We start from the raw sequence: 20,055 nt of genomic DNA on the forward strand, positions 1-20,055 counted from the left end.
ACGCTGTGGCTGTGAGCATTGCATCCAGGATCCAGCTGGATCCCACACGGAATCCGAGGGGTGGTCCTGTTAGTTTGTAGTTGTTAGTGGAAATAGCTGTATGATATTATAGTTATCTTCCACCTTTAAACCAAGTGCCCTAAGCTGCTGTATGGGGATGGCATCCTCTACACGCTGTAGAATAAGATGGGCATCTCAATCCTTGCCTTTTGGTCAGAATAGCTGTGCTGATTCCTTTGTTTCATACTTTATGGTGTACATGCCCGTGGCAACAGCAGCTCAGGGCATTACAATGTAAATGTTCCCTGCCTGGTGATATGGCGGTCCCAGGGGTTGTTAACAGGGCAATTCAGTGCTTAGACTGCACTCAAAATTTAGCTTCCCCAGACTAATTCAAGTGAAAAGTGGGGGGAGAGAGGGGGATGTAGAAGCCCAGAGAGCTCACTGAATCCAAGAGCAGGATGCAAATTAGAGCTGGGGCTCCAGGCAAGGCAAGCAGCCCACTCTAAGAGAGCGAGCAGATCCAACCCTTTTCTGTCCCAGTCTCCTCTCTGTGTATGCGTCTCCTCTCTGTGCTTGCTTCCCCTTTGCTTACTCACCAGCAGCACACAGGACACCCATTTACACGTGGAGGCACAGTTAGGGACTTGGGCACAACTTCTTGTCTCTATAATGAAGATTCCCCTGAGGCTAGAGAAAGGAGGACTTTTATATCCAGGAGTGGTTCCCACTGATGACCTCAGAGCAGGAAGACCACAGCTGGGACATGGGTACCGTGCTCTGGATGGGCTGGCAGGGGAGGGCAACTCACTTGGTGGACAGTTATTTTCAGCTGTGGCAAAATCCTATTCATTTTATGCTAATGACATTTTCCATTTTGGGTAAATAGCTGAAGCTTACCTGCTCGGCGGCGGCTCAGCTGAAAAGCAACCTACTGCATGTGTAGCAGCCATCTGGGCCCACACATTGCCCAAGGGGGACTTGGAGGCAGATATGCTGATGCCCATGTTGTTTGCTGTGTTGTGTGTAACAAAGTCTTTGGTCCTTGCCTCAGGAGTCTTGTATATTCTGCCAGTAACCATGAATCAGTAACAGGCAAATTTATTAGCTTATAAGTAAAATAAAATCAAATAAATCCCAGACCCAATAGCTTTGGCAACAAGGATTGGATGCTGATAGAGACATGGCTCTCTGGAACAGAAAGTACAATGTGGGCCGGGCTGGGAGATAAGACTCCTTGGCCTCCAGTAGCAAATGCCTTTGCCCAAGTGGAGGGTGGGGAAGAAATAAGGATCCCCCATAGTTGTACTTGTTAATGAACACAAGTCAAGTCCATGTTCAGAGACTGAGCAGTGAGAGGTAGGATTGAAATAAATTGCCCAAGTCGTGCCATAGGTTTGCTCTCTTGTGGGATAGGGGGATGGGAGAGTACCTGAGACTTTCATCAGGGGGACAAATCGAAGTATATCCTTGTAATCAGCCTTACTGCCCTGGAAGACCCCCTCACCCTTATGCTAAAGCCAGACAAACCTTCAGGGATGAATGAAGTCATGACAGACAGTGGGGCAGTATATACCTGTAATTAAGGTGGACTGCTTGAAAAGGTTACTGCTGTGCAGGTAACATCCTAACTGGTCAAAAAGCACAAGTCCTGTGGCCCCTCTGCCCCCTGCACCATGCCCTGCAGGCCAGCTTCCTCCTTACTCTGCACTTTCAGCATGGGATTGGTTGGTCTGATGGTTGTCACTTGCTGGAATGACATGCCTGTGTTGGATTTCTTGGCCCTCATTCCTGTAGGGAAAAAGGTGCCTGAATTCAACTGATGGGGTTTGGATGAGGTTTGCAGTTGGAAAAGCGAAGCTAAAGTGATCCTGTGTGCGTGGCCCAGTGATTTTGTTGCTCATACTGCTGACAACACCAAGTCAAGGGTTAAGATCCTCTTACCGGTCATCTTTAAAAAAAAGAAAAGAAAAGAAAGAAAAATCAGCAGCTACCACTTTGGGAGAAAGCAGCTGAAGCAAAGATGTGGAACAATGGGGCCCTCAAGACTCAGAGGTTCCGCTAAATGCGTGGGTCTCCTTCACTCATGGCTCAGCTAAGGTGAAAGCTGATGGGGCCTGCTGGGCTCCTGCTGTCCAGCCTCAGGGCCAGCTATGCAAAACTGAAATCACTCTTCTCAGCAGCAGAACTCAAGGCCGTTCTCACTGTAAGTCTGCCCAGCACTCCCCTTGAGGAGCCTTGCTGCATTTTACTGACTTGGGCTGTTGCCAACGGCCTAGCTGCTTGGTTGACCACTTGGAAGACTATGGACACGAAAAATTAAAGACACGCACTCTGGGGCCGGGAACTATGGAAACAAATCTTGGCTGCTATTTGACAGCTGGGTGACCCATGTGGCTGCCTACAGTGGAGACCTGTTCTCTGATGAGGCTGATGGGCACCAAGCTGCTGATCAAGCCTGCACCACCCAGAAGCCCCCTCCTGTTCCTGGTAAATTGACTCCATTGGGAACTTTGACACCCTCTAGAGGCTACTCTTGGTGACTTACCTTGTCCACACTTTTACAGGTTACCGTGTCCCTGTTCCAGTCCAATCCGTTAACTCAGGCCACATCATTATGACCCTTGAAACTAAACTGTGCCATGTTTTAGGCTTCTCAGACCCTCTAAAGTCTGATGTTGTGGCAAAAGCCACCCAACAATGGGTCAGTAGTCAAGGCGTTCAATGGACATTCCACACTCCCTATTATCCATGGCATCTGGTCGTGAAGCGCTGAATTAGCCTCGTCCAAGATCAGCTCTGTCTCCCTCTCCTCTTCCTTGTCCACACCTTAGTAAGCCAGTCTGGTCACTGAATGTAGCCATCCCCCAAAAGGGTTCATCTCCTCTTGGCTGTCTATGGGGTGATAATCACGATGAAAGGGACGGGAAGCTCTATAGCCTTATTTTGAAAATTTAGAATTTTGCCTGACCTTTCTTTGATGTGATGCTTCTTTCCCCCCCTGCCTCCACCCAATGACTACCCCAGGTCACTCTAGTTGGCAGACCCTCTGGGTGCAGTGCAGCTGAAAACCTGGCCTAGCGGATTCAAATTTAATTCTGGTCCAAACTTAGTCCTCTTGCTGGATTTTTTTTTTTTTTTTTTTTTTTTTTTTTTGGTGGCTGGCCAGTATGGGGATCCAAACCTGTGACCTCAGTGTTATTAGGCTGTGCTCTAACCAGCTGAACTCTTGTTGAACTAACATGGCCCGAGACCACAAAGACAATGACCCCTTGATTGAGGACAGTGCATTCTGGTTCCCTACACATGCCATGGCCAGCTGAACAATGGCCCTCAAAGATATCTAGATCCTAATCCCTGGAACCTATGAATGTCACTTAACAAAAGGGATTTTGCAGATGTGGTTAAGGATCTTAAGATAGTGGGATTATCCTGGATTACCCCAGTGGGCCCAATGTAATCATCAGTGCCCTTATAACAAGGAGGCGCACAGAGGTTTTACTATAGAAGAAGGGTGAGGTGACAATGGCGAGCAGAGGAAGAGAAAGAAAGATTTGAAAATGCTAACATACTGGCTTTGAAGATGGAGAGAGGGGCCATGAGCCAAGTAATGCAAGGACTGTGGTTCTAGAAGCTGGAAAAGGAAAGGAAAGGGATTCTCCCTTAGTGGAAGCCGGCCCTGCAGATACCTTATTTCGGACCAGTGACCCTATTTCAGACTTCTGATCTCCAGAACTGTAAGACAATAACTGTTGTTTTAAGCCATTACATTTGTGGTAATTTGTTACACAACAATGGAAACCAATACATATTCCAAGGTGTGGGGGTATAATGGGTCTTTGTAAATTTTGTAAAATGCCATCGTCTCACTCAAACCTGACCCTTCCAGACAAAAGGTTCAGGTACAAATAGGGGATAATTGGAGAAAAGGTGAAAAGTTATAGCCACTAGGATGTCACACACCAATTTTGAGGCCATGGAACAACCCCAGCACGTGGGAGGGAACAACACCTCAGACCCTGTCTTAGATACCTCAGGCTACTATAACAAAATACCACAGACTGGGGACTTAAACAATATACATCTGTTTCTCACAGTTCCGGAGGCTGGGAAGTCCAAGGTCAAGGCAGCAGCTGATTCAGTTCCTTCTAAGGGCTCTCTTCCTGGCTTGCAGACATCTGACTGTCTTCATGCTATGTCCTCACACAGCAGAGGGAAAGAGAGCTGGCTCTCTCCTGTCTCTTCTTTTTTCCTGTCTCTCCAATCATGACCTACTTAGGTCCCAAAGGTCCCACCTCCAAATTTCATCATATTGAGAGCTTGGGCTTCAACATATGAATTTGGGGGGGCGGGGGACACATTCAGCCCATAATAGATCCCAGGAGGTATGTGGAGGAGGGGGTCATTTAATGATCCCTTTGTTATCTAGATCCAGCACCGCAGCTTGGCAAAACCATGCCATTGTCTGAGTCAAGCAGTAGTATGAACCCCTGCTGGGTTTGTTATCCTCATCCATGTGCTGTGAAAATAGAAAAAAATCACATAGATGTGGTCTGGCACTATCAACAGAAACTTTTCCATGTGAAACCCACCCCTGCCCAATATGAGCACAAACACACAGACCAGCACAACCTTGTTTCAGACTGGCTGATATAAATTCATAAGCTTCTCCTGATGTCCAAGCACCCTCAGGTCAGCAAAATCCTATTGCCTCTACCTTCAAAATATATCCTGAATTCAACCAGGACTGACAGAGCTGTTCTGAGGGTTACACAGGTTGTGCCCTGTCAAGGGCAGCTGTATGAGGGGAGAAGTGGGGGCTGAAACCAGCCTGAGCTCCAGAAGAGACAACTTTTTGTACCGTGCCCAAAAGCACATAGGTATCTGTGGGCCTGAGTCATCTCCCAGCTCCACCTCTAAGCCCTCATCCAAGCCATGGTCACCTCTTACCTGGATTATAACAACAGCTCCAGGGCTGGCTGGTTAACTCGGTTGGTTAGAGCATAGTGCTGATAACACAAGGTCAAGGGTTTGGATCCCCTTACCAGGTCAGCCACCAAAAAAAAAAAGAAAAGAAAAGAAAAAACAGCTCCACCTTCCCATGCTTCTTCTTTACCCCTTCCACTCTAATCTCTGGGCATCAGCCTGCGTGGTCCTTTCAAACCTGAGTCAAATCATGCCATGACTCTGGATTTCATTCAGACTGAAAGCCAAGCAGCAACTCAGCCTGGGCTCTCTCCTGGGGGGCCCTTGTTTCACTTCTCAGTATCTTTTCTTCGCAGACCCTTTGCTCAATTCCCTACCAGCCTAGTCACCTCCACCCTGTGGAAGGACAAGTTAACAAAACAACAAAGTGATGCATTATGTATAGTTTTGTTAGAAGGTAGGAAGAGAATGGAGGGATTGTTGTTTTAACACCATAATTTCAACTTGGGTGTTTCTGTAGTTTCTAAATATAATGCACTTTTTTAAAAAAGTTTATTATTTATTTATTTATTGTTTACATTCTAAGATGTTGTGAAGCAGTTGGGGGGAGGGGGAGAGGGGACAGGGGAAAGAAATAGGGTGGGAGGAGGAAGGGGTTGTGCAGCTGAGGCCTATGGCGCCCCCCTCATTCCTGCAGAGGAGACCAAGGGGCTTCCAGCAGTGGCTTGGTCATTGCTAGGCTGGATGCTGATGCCAGGGGGGTGTGACCGAAGCTTTTGGCTCCCCACCACCCCAGCTTGGGAGACCAGGGGACTTCCAGTGGTGGCTCGGTGGTTGTTGCTGGGCTGGTTGCAGGTGTCAGGGGGCTTGGCCGAGGCCCTTGGTCCCCCACCACCCTGACTCAGGAGCTCAGGGGGGCTCCTGGTTCTTCTAGGTTTTATAGGTGTTCTTTGGTGATGTGAGACCTTTACTAGTTAATATCAAACTTTGTCTCTGGTCTGTGGGTATTTTGTTTTTTTCTTTCAGTTCCGTATTGGATTATTTGATGTTCCCACCACTTCAACTCTGCACTGGAACTAATCTGTTGTCCTTTGCTTACTTCTAAAACGGAACTTCCTGTGGGGTCCGGCACTTGAACCCTGTAGTTGAGCTAAATTGCTGCTTTGCTGCTGATTCCCTGGGGAAGGCTCTTTATGCAGCTCTGGTTTTAATTGTTGATCTTGTATGTACTTCTGGGTCTTGTGTGATCTGGTACCCTGGGTGGTGTGGAAACTCTAGTCTGGTCCTGAGACTTTTCAGCAAACTGCATCCCCTGCAGATCTGTATTCCTGATCAGTCTCCACTGAGTGGTTCTGTGCTGATTGGAGGGTAGATCAGCTGTCCATGCTGTGCCCCAGTGTTCCCCAGGTGGGCCCGTTGCCCCCACCACCCATACTCCAAACACTTCTCATGGATGGGACCTTGCGATGACTCACCAGCCTCTCCCTGTCCCCTTTTTACTGTTGCTGTGGCTTCTTGCTCCTATGTGGGTCCACAGGAACCCTGTTAATGGTCTTGCTGGCCTGAGGGCCACCAAGGCCCTCTTCTCCGTCGCTTCCTCCAAGCAACTTCATCCAAAGGGCACAGCAGCAGCTTTTGCCGGCTCTTGCTCTGTGCACTCACCAGCTCAAGCCCTGAAGCAGCCAGGGCTCAAAATGGTGGGAGTGATCCTTTCTTTTCTCATCATGGCTTCTCCTGCCTTCATACACTTCATATGTCTTTCCTCCTCTCCCCCTGAGCTCTACCAGCCCCAGCTTGGCTGTGGTAGCTTTTAGATAGTTGATTTGTGGGAGAGAGTGACATGGGGAATGTCTGTTCCACCATCTTGACTGGGAGCTATAATGCACTTTTAAGAAATGCTTAGTGATTAGAGTGTGGTGTTATAAGACCAAGGTCAAGGATTCAGATCCCCTTACTGGCCAGTAACCAAAAAGAAAAAAGAAAGAAAAAAGAAATGCTTACTGAGCTTACTTCCGAAGCATGTAAAATCAACTGGTTCAATTTTAAAGCCATCCTTAAATTTTACAATAACTGCTATTTTTTATAAGTTGTATAATTATCTGAACAATATTTCAAAAGCACTTGACACAACAAAAAAGCAATGCAAACTATCAACTTTATGAACATTAGAATGATTCTCATTTTATTTTTATTTTAGCCTTCAATCTAGCATTCTTAAAAGAATACATTTTTCTGACCTTATTTTTCCTAAAAGAAATGAGGTATATAGTCCTTTCTTTGACAGTCCTCTCAGTTGTCCCAGACCTAGGAGGTTTTTCACTGGGGACTGGAATGAGATCAATTCTTTCTTAACACCCCCTTTGGCCAGAAGACCCTCTCCCTGCCAGATTTCTCAGGTCCCTTCCTCTAAGAGTTGTTAGCCCTTCCACTTCCCTTCATTCAGGCTCCTAAATGGAGAGATTGTTTAATTCTCCTGTAAATCACCATTATCACCAGAAAACATCTAGTATCAGACTAGGCTCTGTGGGGTCACAACAAAGCAGGTCTCTCTACCTGCTTTCTGGGAGCATACACTTTGGGTGGGGGTACAGACACATACTAAAAGAGCCAGTCAGAAAAATTACAAGGACAACAGAAGGGGCAGTGTATGCAACTTGCTTTGGCTTAGGAGTGGGGAGAGGGCTGGAGTGGGCTGGGTTTACCAGACCTGAGTTTTTAAAGACTGGAGGAGATGGAGGGTAGAGGGAGGTGGGGAGGGAGTTAGAAAATTTTGGAGGTGTTCCTAGTACTGTATCTAATACCAATATTTGGAAGGAGGAAAGATAGAATATGTAGATTGAGCCACTCAAATCCAGGCTCTACTCCAAATTATCCATTCACTTAAAAAGTATTTAGGCACCAATGTCAGGCACGTGCTTGTCACAGTGGTACAGTAATGAACAAGACTGAAGGAACCACAGGCCCTTAAGTGGGAGTAAGTGAGGCGTGAGGAAAGCAGACACGAGGACCAAGGGTTAGAAAAGAAGCCGGGGCCAACTGGCAGGCAGGATCCAGATAATGCAGGGCCTTGCAGGTTGTGGTTAGTAGCGTGGATTTTATTCTGAGGGCAATAACATGACATTTCATTCATTGTGCGACAGCCTTAAGAGTTAGGCATTCTTGTCCCAATTTTACCAACGAGGACGACCAAGTTAGGGCGGGTGTTAAGCGATTTGTCCAAGATCACCAGCAGGCGAGAGGAGGGGGCAGTGTCTACGAAAATCCCTCGGGCTCCGACGCCAGGAAGACGCCCGCGACGCCCGCGATGTTCACGAAACCAACAGGTCCCCGCGAACCAGCCCCGGCACGCGCCACGGGGACACTGAGCATGCGCCGCTCGCCATACGGAAACCGGGAAGGAGGGGGCGGGGCCGAAGCTGGCGGGCGCGGGGAAAATGGCGGCGGCGGCTGCAGCGAACGGGACCGGAGGGAGCAGCGGGATGGAGGTGGATGCAGCAGGTAACGGGCCGTGCGGGGGTGGCTTCTGGAGACACCCCTCAGGGGTACGTTAAGGGCTTCCTGGGCTCCCGGGAGAAGTGAGGAGGGTGGAACAGCAACATCTCTTCCTGGAATAACTTGAGGGAGGGATGCATGGCCAGGGCTCCGCTGACCCCACTCCCATCTCCAGGGAAGAACGTGGGTCCCGGACTCTTATCCTCTCTGCTTTCCCTCCACTCCTAGTAGTCCCCAGCGTGATGGCCTCTGGAGTGACTGGGAGTGTTTCAGTCGCTCTGCATCCCCTTGTCATTCTCAACATCTCAGACCACTGGATCCGCATGCGCTCCCAGGAGGGGCGGCCTATGCAGGGTGAGTGTTCGGCATAATTCTCCAACTCCTGCCCTCGGTCACCTCCCCCAGACAGTGGTCTTTTTCCCTTTCTTTACTGGAGCCAATTCCCTCCTCCCCCAAATCACTGTTTCCCCAATACTGTGTTCACACTGACCTCAGACCCTCAGGTGATCAGGGACAGGTTTTGGGATTACTTACTCTCACCTTTTTTTTTTAAAGATGACCGGTAAGGGGATCTTAACCCTTGACTTTGTGTTGTCAGCACCACGCTCTCCCAAGTGAGCTAACCGGCCATCCCTATATAGGGATCTGAACCCGTGGCCTTGGTGTTATCAGCACCACACTCTCCCAAGTGAGCCACTGGCCGACCCTACTTACCCTCACCTTTTATATGTCTGTCCTTCTCTCTCCCAGTGATTGGGGCTCTGATTGGGAAGCAGGAGGGCCGAAATATCGAGGTGATGAACTCCTTTGAGCTGCTGTCCCACACCGTGGAAGAGAAGATTATCATTGACAAGGAATATTATTACACCAAGGAGGAGCAGTGTGAGAGGGGAATAGAAGTGGGGGAGAGGAGTGGGAGTGGGGAAAAAAAAGCATAGGGTGGGGAAGACAGAGAGAGTTGGGAAGAAATAAACAGGAGAACCTGAAGAGAACGAAGAAGGAAAGGTGAAGAGAGTAGCTGAAGAGATCTCAGAAAAAGAACGCATTCAGGTATTCCCCCAAAAGGAAGCAGAAGGTGAGAGAAGACAGAAGGAAGTAATAAGTCTAAACTGAGCCAAGATTTTGAGGAGGGAGGGAAGTAGCTGGTGAAAATACACTAGGAGATTCAGATTAAGGAAGGATGGTTTAAAGAAATGCTATGTACTCTGGCCCCTTCCTCTCCAGTTAAACAGGTATTCAAGGAGCTGGAGTTTCTGGGTTGGTATACCACGGGGGGGCCGCCTGACCCCTCTGACATCCACGTCCATAAGCAGGTATACATCTTCATGCCTGTGCATGCTGGGGCAGAGAATAGAGGATGAGGGGAAGAAGGAAGATAGGGTATTGACTTTCTTGTGCACGTCTCTCTCTTCCAGGTGTGTGAGATAATCGAGAGCCCCCTCTTTCTTAAGTTGAACCCTATGACCAAGCACACAGATGTGAGTAATATTGACCCCACACCCACTTTTTCATGCTTGTCTATCACTATGCCTATATTTTATCCTCATCCCCTGCTATCTTTTACTGTGTGGCATCTTTTCTCTACTGGGGAATGCAGGAGTTGAATCTCCACTTTGCCACTTACTAGCTGTGTAACTTTATGTTAGTCATTTAAACTTTAAACTGTTTTTATATGTAAAATGGGATAATCCCTACCTCACTGGCTTCTTGGGAAGATTAGATGAGAGAAAATGTGTGAAAGGGCCTGGCCCAATTTTTGGCGTGTAGTATAGGTTCAGGTGTGTTCGCTGTTAGTAAGCGTTGTTCTCTGTGTTCTTTACAGCTTCCTGTCAGCGTTTTTGAGTCTGTCATTGATATAATCAATGGAGAGGTAATACCCTACCGTTCAACCCTCAGATCCTGCTCTTGGCCTGTTTCCTGCTTTTGACTCTCCCTGTGTGGGATCCTCTGCCCTGTAGGCCACAATGCTATTTGCTGAGCTGACCTACACTCTGGCCACAGAGGAAGCTGAACGTATTGGTGTAGACCACGTGGCCCGAATGACAGCAACAGGCAGTGGAGAGAACTCCACTGGTAATGGAGGGGATTCCTTGGAAGCGGGGATGAAAGGTGTAGCCCCATTCCTTTTCAACCTTCCGGTCCCTATCCCCTTGCAGTGGCCGAACACCTGATAGCACAGCACAGTGCCATCAAGATGCTGCACAGCCGCGTCAAGCTCATCTTGGAGTACGTCAAGGCCTCGGAAGCGGGTAGGACCCTGCCTTCCTGGCACTCGTACATTTTTCCTTTCCGTCCTTGCAGAAGCGACAGCATCCACATTAATGCAGCCTCTTTTTGTGCTTTTAGGAGAGGTGCCCTTTAACCATGAGATCCTGCGGGAAGCCTATGCCCTGTGTCACTGTCTTCCAGTGCTCAGCACAGACAAGTTCAAGACAGATTTTTATGATGTGAGTATAAAACCCCAGATGGGGAGGTGGGGCTTACACTGTCATCCAGGACCTGGGACTCAGTTGTTCCCTGGGCATACTGTGAGGGAGCCCCCATGGAACTGGCCCTTTCTGTTCTCTCCCAGCAATGCAATGATGTGGGGCTCATGGCCTACCTGGGTACCATCACCAAAACGTGCAACACCATGAACCAGTTCGTGAACAAGTTCAATGTCCTCTACGATCGACAAGGCATCGGCAGGCGGATGCGGGGACTCTTCTTCTGAGGGTACTTGAAGGGATGATGCACAGGGTCAGAAAGCCGTCCCAAAGGGAAGAGGCGCTACACTCCCTTTAGAGAAACCGCTGTCATTAATAAAAGGGGAGCAGCCCCTCAGCACCCCTTCCAGTGGCTTTGTCCTCTCTGTTAGGCACCAGTTTCTCTACTTGGATCTTAAAGGAAGCCTTAAGGGCAGAATCCCTTGTAATCATCAGCTCTTCTTGACAAGCTTCAGTGATTTGGAGTCCACTGCCACTTGAAGTGATCCCCTGTCCAGTCAGGTCTTTATATTAGTCAGAGACTGCCTAATTTCTCCTAAGTGATCTTTGTTCTGCTTTTTAATGTCACCTTATGACATCAGCTTACATAGGTGAATCCTATAAACGTGACAAGCAACTGCTTTCCCAAGCTAAATTAATTTCATTAAAAAGTGTTTTCCACACACAAAAAAGGGGGGAGGGATGTTAAGCACATTAGGGGCAACTCAAAGTCTTGATTCTATGGACATTGTGGATCACCAGGAGAGAGAGGTCTCAATTACTGCTGAGTGTCTACTACACTGATAGACAAGCATACTTCAAAATGTTCACAGATCTGTACTATCTTTCAATTCCATTTCTCCATGAACTTCTTTGAACATTCTGAAGATACCTCATATGGGCCCTACCTGTGTGGCACTTCAACCTTACGAGATAGAAGTACTAGTATCCTCCATACTTTGGAGATAAGGCGAGGAAGAGGTCTAAAGATTGGGATTGCTATATGCAATTACTTGTACCAAGTAATACATTTTCACATGCCACCCTCCGGTTCCCAGATTTTCATCACCCCCAACAGCTTAAATAGAGTGGGAGCTGGGGACTGAGTTTAGTAACGAGACGTCCTAATGGAAGCACTTCATGAAATGGAAGAGAAAGATAAGCTGAGAGGCCCTGTTTCATACTGGCGCTATATCCCCAGAGCCTACCCAGTGCATAGTAGTATTTGAGACTGAACAGGACAGGGGAGTAAAACAGGAGGGACCTCAAAAAGTGGAGACAGCCCAGTCCTCATCTCTGTACAGCAGGGACTTTGACTCCGTCTGGCAGGTAGAGCAGGCACTTCACTCAGTAAATTTATTGAGTGGACGGAATAGGACAAGCACAAAAGGGTAGGAGATGTGAATCTAAAAGCCTCACCTGCCCTCTTAAAACCTATCTCGTTTTAACAGAAATCAGTCCCAGGTTAGAAGGTAGCAATCTACAAACACTTTATTGGCAAATGAATAAAACAAGTGCAGCACAGGAAGAAGAGGGGACACTCTTCCCCTGAAGGGCATCATTACACCTTCAGAAGGGGCAGGTCAGCAAGGGACGCAGAGCAAACCCCGATGTGTCAAGCAGGCTGCAATCAGACAAAAGTGATCCGTGTCCGGGAAGTATTGACCTGCCAGACATTTAGCTCCTCGTACTCATCTAGAGCTGCCTGGAATTGGGCAGGTGTGAAGCCACGAGATATACAGCGCTGCTCTGCCTCAGAAAACCGGACGCTTCTGCCCCCTGAGACCAATTCACGGACAGTGGCAAATATCACATCTGCTGGTCTCTGGGTCCTGAAGGAAACACGTGGGTGGTTAAGGTCAGGGCACACACAAGAACACTTGACAATGGCAAAAAACAACAGTGGTCAGTGTTAGAATTCTGAGGCCAAGCTCCTATACATGTGCAGCTGGCTCAGTGAAGTCAAGGTGACCCAATTTTATCCTTCATTAAACCACTCACCTAGCTGTTTGCCCCTTGTCACCTAGAAGCGAGTCTTTTGACATCTCCATTAGCCTGATGGCTTCATTCACATCTTCCTTCTCCACTGCGTCCACCATTCGCAGACGCGCCTAAGGGAAGGAAGGTAGGGGAGCGATGGGGACCGGAAGGGAATGGAACAAAGTCAGGGAACCCCCTTGTTCCAGCTTTTAAGGCTGGGCAACCCACGTGTTGCCTACTCACAAAACAGGAGTGGAGGACCCCCCCCCCCCAACATCTGCAGTGTTGGGCCGGCACTGTCAGACCGAGACAAGTGCAATGCCCAGGGCAGCGTCCAGCAATTGCCCAAGTCTCCGCCTCTCAACACTGGCCAGTCCCGGTGTTCAGCTGTCCTGTGAGGGAGACCAGACCCTCCTGAACTCCACTGGGCTCCCCACCATGACAGATGGAGCTTGGGGAGCTCAGCCAAGAAGGCAACTGGCAGAGGGATTGTGTCCCAGGGGCTCGGGAAGTGCTAGCTCAGCAGTAGGTCAGGTAATCACACTACCTGCACGAACAGCACTTTGGAGCCCCTGGGACTAAGGTCCAAGATGGGAGAACAGAGATGAAGATTTATGACACAGGATCTAGGACATAGGGAGTGAAATGAATCCCATCCACCCCCTCAGTGAGATTTAAGAAGCAGGGAGAAGGCCTTTCCCTCCATGGATGCTGTGTGTGCCCTACTGGAGCAGCAAGTACCCACAGTGCGGTAGCACGGAGAGGACCACTATCTGCACTGTCAGCACTTTAGCCCCAGCAGGGCCAGAGTGGGAGGGAGGAGGCAGTGAGAGAGGACAGTGTTAAGGCGAGTTGCCCTGGAAAGGTCAAAACAGACAGTCTTCCAGCAGTATAGTGACTGGGCACTCACCAGAGCAGTGGAAAGTCGTAGAATAGCCAGCAGGGTCCGTGCAGAAGTATAGGTGGCATCCTTACTGGCCCAAGCCTCTCGCCTCATCTCCACGTACGCTGCTGTGATGTAGTCAGCCAGAGACTCCGGCACTGTGGGCTGCTTCTCACGGCACATAGCTATGTAACGTCTGTGGGAGACAAGGTTTGTGGGAAAGCAGAAAATGGAGATGGGGATGGAGAGAACACATGGGCATGTCTTTTCCTGCATAAGGGTTCTTCCCCAGTTAAGAAAACTTCAGAAGAGAGAAGAGAATTTCTAAGTAGGAAAAAGAAATTAATTGATGATTTGCTTGGCCTGAATATCACCGATGGATTTCTCCAAATATAAATCACCCAGTGCATTTCAAATTATTTCGAACTTTTCAGCAATATAGCCTTTATAAGAACAAGACAAATCCATCCCTTACAAGAGATGATCCATTCCCTTCCTGTGGGAACATATATTTGCTTACCCAGAATTGTTCACTCAGAGAATAGGTAAAGGCAAGCAAAACCCTGAGGGATCACCAGGGGCCTGTGAGAAAAGTGGTATAAAGTGTCCATGAAGCAGGTTCCAGCTTGGCCTAAAAGCTGTACCTGCCTCACCCCAAGGGCAGGACAGTGGTGGAGGTGGTGAGAAGCAGGAAAGTTTTGATGACAAGCTGTCCTCATCTGTCCGGGGGGTTGGGTGGGGGCCTAGACTTGCTGTTCTCAGGCTCAGGACACGTCAAAAGGGAGGGGGTAGTGGTGAGAATAGACACCTTAAGACTGTAAGCTTTCAGGAGACACCTGTGGCCCAGAACAGTGCTACACAATGGGGACAGGTGACTTGCCAGAAATGTACCCATCCTCCCCCCAACTCTCTTACCTCATGAGCTTCATGTCCAAAGGTTCAAACTGGGCGGGGGGCTGCCGGCTGTGCTGGTGCACGTACGTGATGTGCTGGGCGAGCCTGGGAAGAGGCAAGTGGGAACACTTTTTAGGGCTATACATCCCATGCCCTAACTCTAACGCGCCACTACCCTTCAACAGCATGGTAGGAATAAACTTTCCTGGGAAATCTTCATTAGCATTTACTTCAGCCCTGACCTATCATTTCCCTAAGAACTGTGGACCAGCCCCTGCTGTAGTATGGGAAGGCTCTGGCATTTCCATGAACAGAGAATTTGAGAATGTTCTAATTTCACCACCCTCCCTAGAAATTATTAGAACGGGATGTTTCTGGGTGTTGAGCTTCATTCACCGTAGGTCATTGTCTCGGTCGGGCCGGTCCTGGATCAGCCAGAGGAGATCAAATCGGGAGAGCAGAGCAGCAGGAAGCTGTATGTTCTGCTCCAGGCTGCGGCGGGGGTTATAGCGCCCATAGGCAGGGTTGGCAGCAGCCAGGATGGAGCAGCGGGCATTGAGTGTGGTGAGAATGCCCGCCTTGGCAATGGAGATGGTCTGCTGCTCCATGACTTCATGGATGGCTGTGCGGTCGGCCTCAGCCATCTTGTCAAACTCATCGATGCAGCACACACCCTGGTCAGCCAGCACCAGGACCCCACCCTCTAAGGTCAGTTCTCCACTCATGGGATCTCTCAGCACTGCTGCCGTAAGCCCCACTCCGGAGGAGCCCCGGCCTGTTGTGTACTGGCCTAGAAGAGAAAAAATAAGCAGACGTGTTTGGAGAGAAAGAAAAACAAAAAAGGGAGCAAGCACAGGGCAAAGGACACAAGAAATGGGGCCAGGGAGGCAAGCCCTGCACTGGAAATGCCCCATCCACCAGGGCCTTCCTGAGGTGGCAAAGGTCTGTGGGTGCCAGCACTGGTAACGTCCCCCTCCTCTGCCGCCAACCCTCCCCAAGACCTGCTTTTTCCACCCTTCTCCCCTTTTGAATAAACAGCATTGTGGTTCCAGCCCTGTCCCTATGTTCACCTCTGTCAGGGTCCGATTACTCACTGCGAGGAGCCAGGCGATCGATGTAAGACAGGAGCTGAGACTTGGCCACACCAGGATCCCCCATCAGGCAGATGTTGATGTTGCCTGGAAAAAAGGAAGGAGGCCCCCAAATGACATAGGCTGTCCAAAACAGAGAAAAACACTTTTGAGGTCTGCCTCCCCAGACCTCATTTGTTCTACCAGCCATTATTTGTTCTAAGACCCGCCTGTGCTCATGAAGCCAAGATGCTAATTCTTTTATCCCGTGACCAACAGGGATACTACTCCATGTCAACCTCCTTTTCCTCCCAAATGACCCTGAACTTCTCCCTTATTTTCCTTCTTACCTCTGATTTTCATGCCTCGAGGAGATTGGTCTACACCTCCCACCAGCAGGAGCAACAGTGCCTTCTTCACATCTTCATGCCCATAGATCTCTGGGGCAATAGAGGCTGCCAGCTTTTCATAGAAATCTTCCTCTGCAGGGAAGTTAAGACTAGAGTGTTTTTTGGGGGGAAAAAGGACTAGGGTAAAAGTCACATTCCGTCTTGCCCCTGCCCCTCACCTGCAATCTGCCTCAGCTCCTCCCTGCTCAGCTCTCCAGCCCCAGACTCATCATCCTCACTCTTATTCATCTTCACAATCCGATGGGCTTCCAGATAAGTTTCTGAGAGTAAACCCTTGGGGAGGAAGATGTTGGGAACATGAACAAAATCCTGTTAACCTGCCCATCACCTGAGTGCCTTACAATCTGACAGACCCTTTGTTCTTTTCTATTTGGTGTTTTCCTGCTACTAGTTTTCTGTGTAGGGATGCAGAGTGAGTGGATGAGGCAGAAAGGGGTGACTTCCCCCTCATTTCAAACTCCCTTCCTTACCTGTACCACCTGTCGGAACCCAGTGCGTAGGACTGGCAAGAAGATGCCAGTGACACTGACGTGGTCTCCAGGCTGGGCAATCCTTGTGTTCTCTCCTTCTACCAGCACCGTGATGCTACGAGGAATATTTCCCACAGGCACTTGGTCACTCTAGGAGAGAGAAGGGTACACACATAAAAAAAGAAGAAAGGAACATAAAGCCCACAAAAACCCAGTCTGCTCTCTCTAAACATCTTACTCTCAGCCTGCCTAGCCTCACACAGCCTGCATCAGGAGGGAAGCTGAAGCCTTCTTTTCCTCTTCCCAAATCAGAACATTCCAGTTAAAACTCTCTCCTGTTCCAGGCGACTTCTCTGCCTTAGCTTTTCCTCTTCTGTTCTTTCCTCCCGCCACTACATGAGTGACTGCGGGATTCCAGTGGACTCCCTGCTCCACCTGCCCCAGACCACATACCCTAAACTCACATGCTCTTGCATCTTCATCTCCTGGAATTTGATGAATTTGGAGCCACGTGTCTGCAGATACAGTCGCCCTCCTGAGCGGTTAGTTTGACACTCCTGACTCGGGCACATGATCAGAGGCATGAAAGTGGGAGACTGGATCTAGGGTGTGAGATAGGAAGCACCAAAAGAAACCAGAAAGAGCCACTTACAGTCAGTCATGTGTATAACATGCCCTCTTCAAGAGTCAAAGAACACCTTAACTACTCTGGGTCGATAATGACAAGCACCAAGGAAACAAAATGGTTGGAGAGGACCAGAGAAGAATGAAAGATGAACACATAGGCGTCTTTTACAAAAACAACAATAAGAGTTAAGCGATTTCCTATTCCTTGCTTCATACATACCGGCTGGTAGGTCTCGGCCCCACACTGGTCACAAGTGTAAGTGGCAACCACCATCCTAGGTTTGACTTCAGAAACACGAGTGACAATCCCACGCACAGTTACCAATTTCCCCACGGAGTCAGCCCGCACTTCTCGGATCACACGAGGCTTGCTGCTGCTAGGGCCTTGAAAATACAACTCGCTGAGAGGGCGAAAACAGTCATTAGCGATGTCCTGGAAAACAAATCCCTGCACCCTTTCCCACGGAGACCACTCACAATCTGCGCATGAGCTCAGGAGGGTACTGGTTCTGGGGGCTTCGAGCTGCCCCAGGGTCCCGGCTCCGCTGCTCCATTATCAGCCGGTGCTCAATGTAAACGTCCAGAACATCTTTATTTACCACCTAAAAGAAAAAGAATGGGGGGGCCCCCAATGAGAGGGAGCCAAAATGGGGAAAGGAGGGCACTGACAGGCAGAAGTCACTGCCCTCCTTTCTGCCAGCTGAGAAAATGCCAGTATGCAAGAAGTTGCTCCACAGAAGCCCAAAATCCTTGCCCTGCACTGTTCTCCAGCCACTCACCTCCCTCTCCTTATACTGAGGCAGCAATTCTTGTACAGCATCAGCAAAGAGCCTTGCATAGCGCTTGGTGTTCTCACAAATCGAGTCCACCAACTCAGGGTCATCCTCAGCTATGTCATCCAAGTCCACATACAGTGCCACTTGCTCCCGATGAGCCAGCTGAACCTGGGATGGTAAGAGACAGCAAGACCTCAGAGGCGAGTTTACCTTGTTCATCACCAGTATCCATGTGTAAGGACCCATCGCTGTGAACTCAAGAGTACAGGCTCTGGGCAACCACAGGAGAGAAAAAATAGCACGAGACACAGTAACTCACTTCTCAGCCCCTAAGCTCCTAAAAACACACTAAATATCATGAGTATAGCACTATATTCCCTTACCGAGTATCAGGCTATGAGCACAACGTGTCACCAACGGACAAATGTGTTTGCTGAAATAAGCCAGGTCACTCTCACAGGTCCGCAAGCATTGCCCAATTCCCCATCCCCTTCACCCAATCTTAGACTTACCAACTGGTCCCCATACTTGAACTGTTTCTTCCCAAATTCCTCATCTTGATAAAACTCTTGCAGGAACTTCTTAACTTTTTCTATAACGCAAATGTAAAGTTATGAAGTGCAACTTCTCTTCCAGATAAATTACTGCAGATCCCTCTGATATCTAAGAAACCCACTTTTACTTAAAACATGACCAATGAAGTAATTATAAAAACATTTAAACAAACCTACATAATTCTCTCCAAAGTGGGCAGAACTCCTTTTCACAAATCTGTTCTTATCTACGGAAAAATAAGGGGCCCCTGGCAGCTCGCAGTACTACCCAACACCCTGCCCTCAGGGGAATTCCACGTTCTGCCTTATTTTAAAATCCCAGCGCCATTCCCCTATGGCCGCCCACACCCCGTAACACCCTCCAGTCTCAAGGTTCTCATCATTCCTCCCACTCATACGAATCCCCCTTTTCTTTCGGTCCCCTAAACGTTCGCTCTCGCTGGGATCTCCACCAGCAGGCCGGTCCCCCACCCCACCCCCGCTCCCGCCACTGCTTCCGCTCTTAGTAAACAAAGAAGCACATGGGCCCGGATTCCAACCGCCTCACAGCCGGGATTCCTCCGCCCGAGGCGGGAGCCCGTCCGGCGATTGGCCAACACGCCAAGGGCCACTCGGTCCCATCCTACTGCCGCCTCTCTTGGACTCGCGCTAAGCCCCCCGATTCCAGGCACGCCCCCACCCTCAGCAGCACCCTCCGAGGCCACGGCGCGGAAGGACACTGCTTATACACAACACTCCCTCCAACCGCGTCGCACCACTTCCGCCCATCTCCACTTCCGCTCGGAGGGCGGACTAAAATGGCCAATCGCGGCTCGCTGCGGCCCCGGCCTGCCCGCCCCCGGGGCTTCGGCGCGTCCCCAGAGGGCGGGGGAACTCTGAAGTGCCAAAGAGCGCGAAGGGAGGCGGGTCCAGGGGGTCCAAGTCCCTTAAGGCCAAGAGCCCTCAGACAGGGTCCACAGAGATCCGGGTCTCTCGCGGGCGCGACTCTCCCTTCTCGACCCCTCAGCCCCGTCCCATGACCCCAACACCTTTCCTGGGCAGGAGTAGCAGCTCTTCTTCGTCCCCGATGCCCCCCATGCACCACCCTGGCACTGTAAGTCTCAGCCCCGCTGCCGCCCAATCCTGCCTGTGGCCTTGCGCGCCCCAGAGCCCGCCGACCCCAGTCCCCCAAGACCCCAGCTCACCCCAACATGTGTCACCCAAGAAGCTTCCAGCGCAGGACGCCCCTCCCAGGCTTGCAGACCCTTACCTTTCTCGAGCGCGTAGTCCTTAAGAGCCATCAACGCCGAAGGCCTTGCGGCAGCAGTTGGCGGGCTCACGGGTTTCGCTCCCCGGGAAGCAAAGAACGCCCGCGCGGTGGACTGGGGCCGACCAACCGAAATTGGCGCGAAACGTAGCCCCTCACGTGACCGGCGCCGCGGCGTGCGAGCCAATCCGAGAGGACGGCCCTCTGCCCCTCCCACTTGCCGCAGGCCCCAGCATCGGCCAATCACCGGTTGAGCTTCGGC

The 20,055-nt window shown here is 49.9% G+C and overlaps 2 protein-coding genes across 4 annotated transcripts; one reads left to right on the top strand and one right to left on the bottom strand.

The window, feature by feature from the left end:
- The first annotated feature begins 8,340 nt into the window (after positions 1–8,340).
- Positions 8,341–11,253, top strand: COPS6 (COP9 signalosome subunit 6). Of its 2 annotated transcripts, none has more exons than XM_063090997.1 (10): positions 8,341–8,424; positions 8,647–8,772; positions 9,169–9,300; positions 9,643–9,731; positions 9,834–9,896; positions 10,241–10,288; positions 10,377–10,491; positions 10,575–10,667; positions 10,765–10,865; positions 10,991–11,253. In XM_063090997.1, the coding sequence occupies exons 1-10, from the start codon at positions 8,361–8,363 to the stop codon at positions 11,129–11,131; spliced, it is 972 nt and encodes a 323-aa protein (XP_062947067.1). In that variant the 5' UTR covers positions 8,341–8,360; the 3' UTR covers positions 11,132–11,253. The 2 variants fall into 2 exon arrangements, with proteins under 2 accessions (XP_062947067.1, XP_062947068.1); XM_063090998.1 differs by having other exon boundaries at positions 8,353–8,424; positions 8,650–8,772.
- A 1,103-nt stretch (positions 11,254–12,356) lies between these two features.
- Positions 12,357–19,975, bottom strand: MCM7 (minichromosome maintenance complex component 7). 2 transcript variants are annotated; one of them, XM_063089741.1, is made up of 15 exons: positions 19,797–19,975; positions 18,506–18,585; positions 17,997–18,161; positions 17,695–17,819; positions 17,438–17,618; positions 17,055–17,192; positions 16,591–16,740; positions 16,279–16,393; positions 16,061–16,192; positions 15,735–15,818; positions 15,037–15,430; positions 14,662–14,745; positions 13,774–13,942; positions 12,885–12,994; positions 12,357–12,715 (listed from the first exon to the last, which is right to left on the bottom strand). In XM_063089741.1, the coding sequence occupies exons 1-15, from the start codon at positions 19,825–19,827 to the stop codon at positions 12,514–12,516; spliced, it is 2,160 nt and encodes a 719-aa protein (XP_062945811.1). In that variant the 5' UTR covers positions 19,828–19,975; the 3' UTR covers positions 12,357–12,513. The 2 variants fall into 2 exon arrangements, with proteins under 2 accessions (XP_062945811.1, XP_062945812.1); XM_063089742.1 differs by lacking the exon at positions 19,797–19,975 and adding an exon at positions 18,721–18,808.
- Positions 19,976–20,055: the final 80 nt, after the last annotated feature.

Source organism: Cynocephalus volans, chromosome 3 (genome assembly GCF_027409185.1).
Source record: "Cynocephalus volans isolate mCynVol1 chromosome 3, mCynVol1.pri, whole genome shotgun sequence".
NCBI lineage: Eukaryota > Metazoa > Chordata > Mammalia > Dermoptera > Cynocephalidae > Cynocephalus > Cynocephalus volans.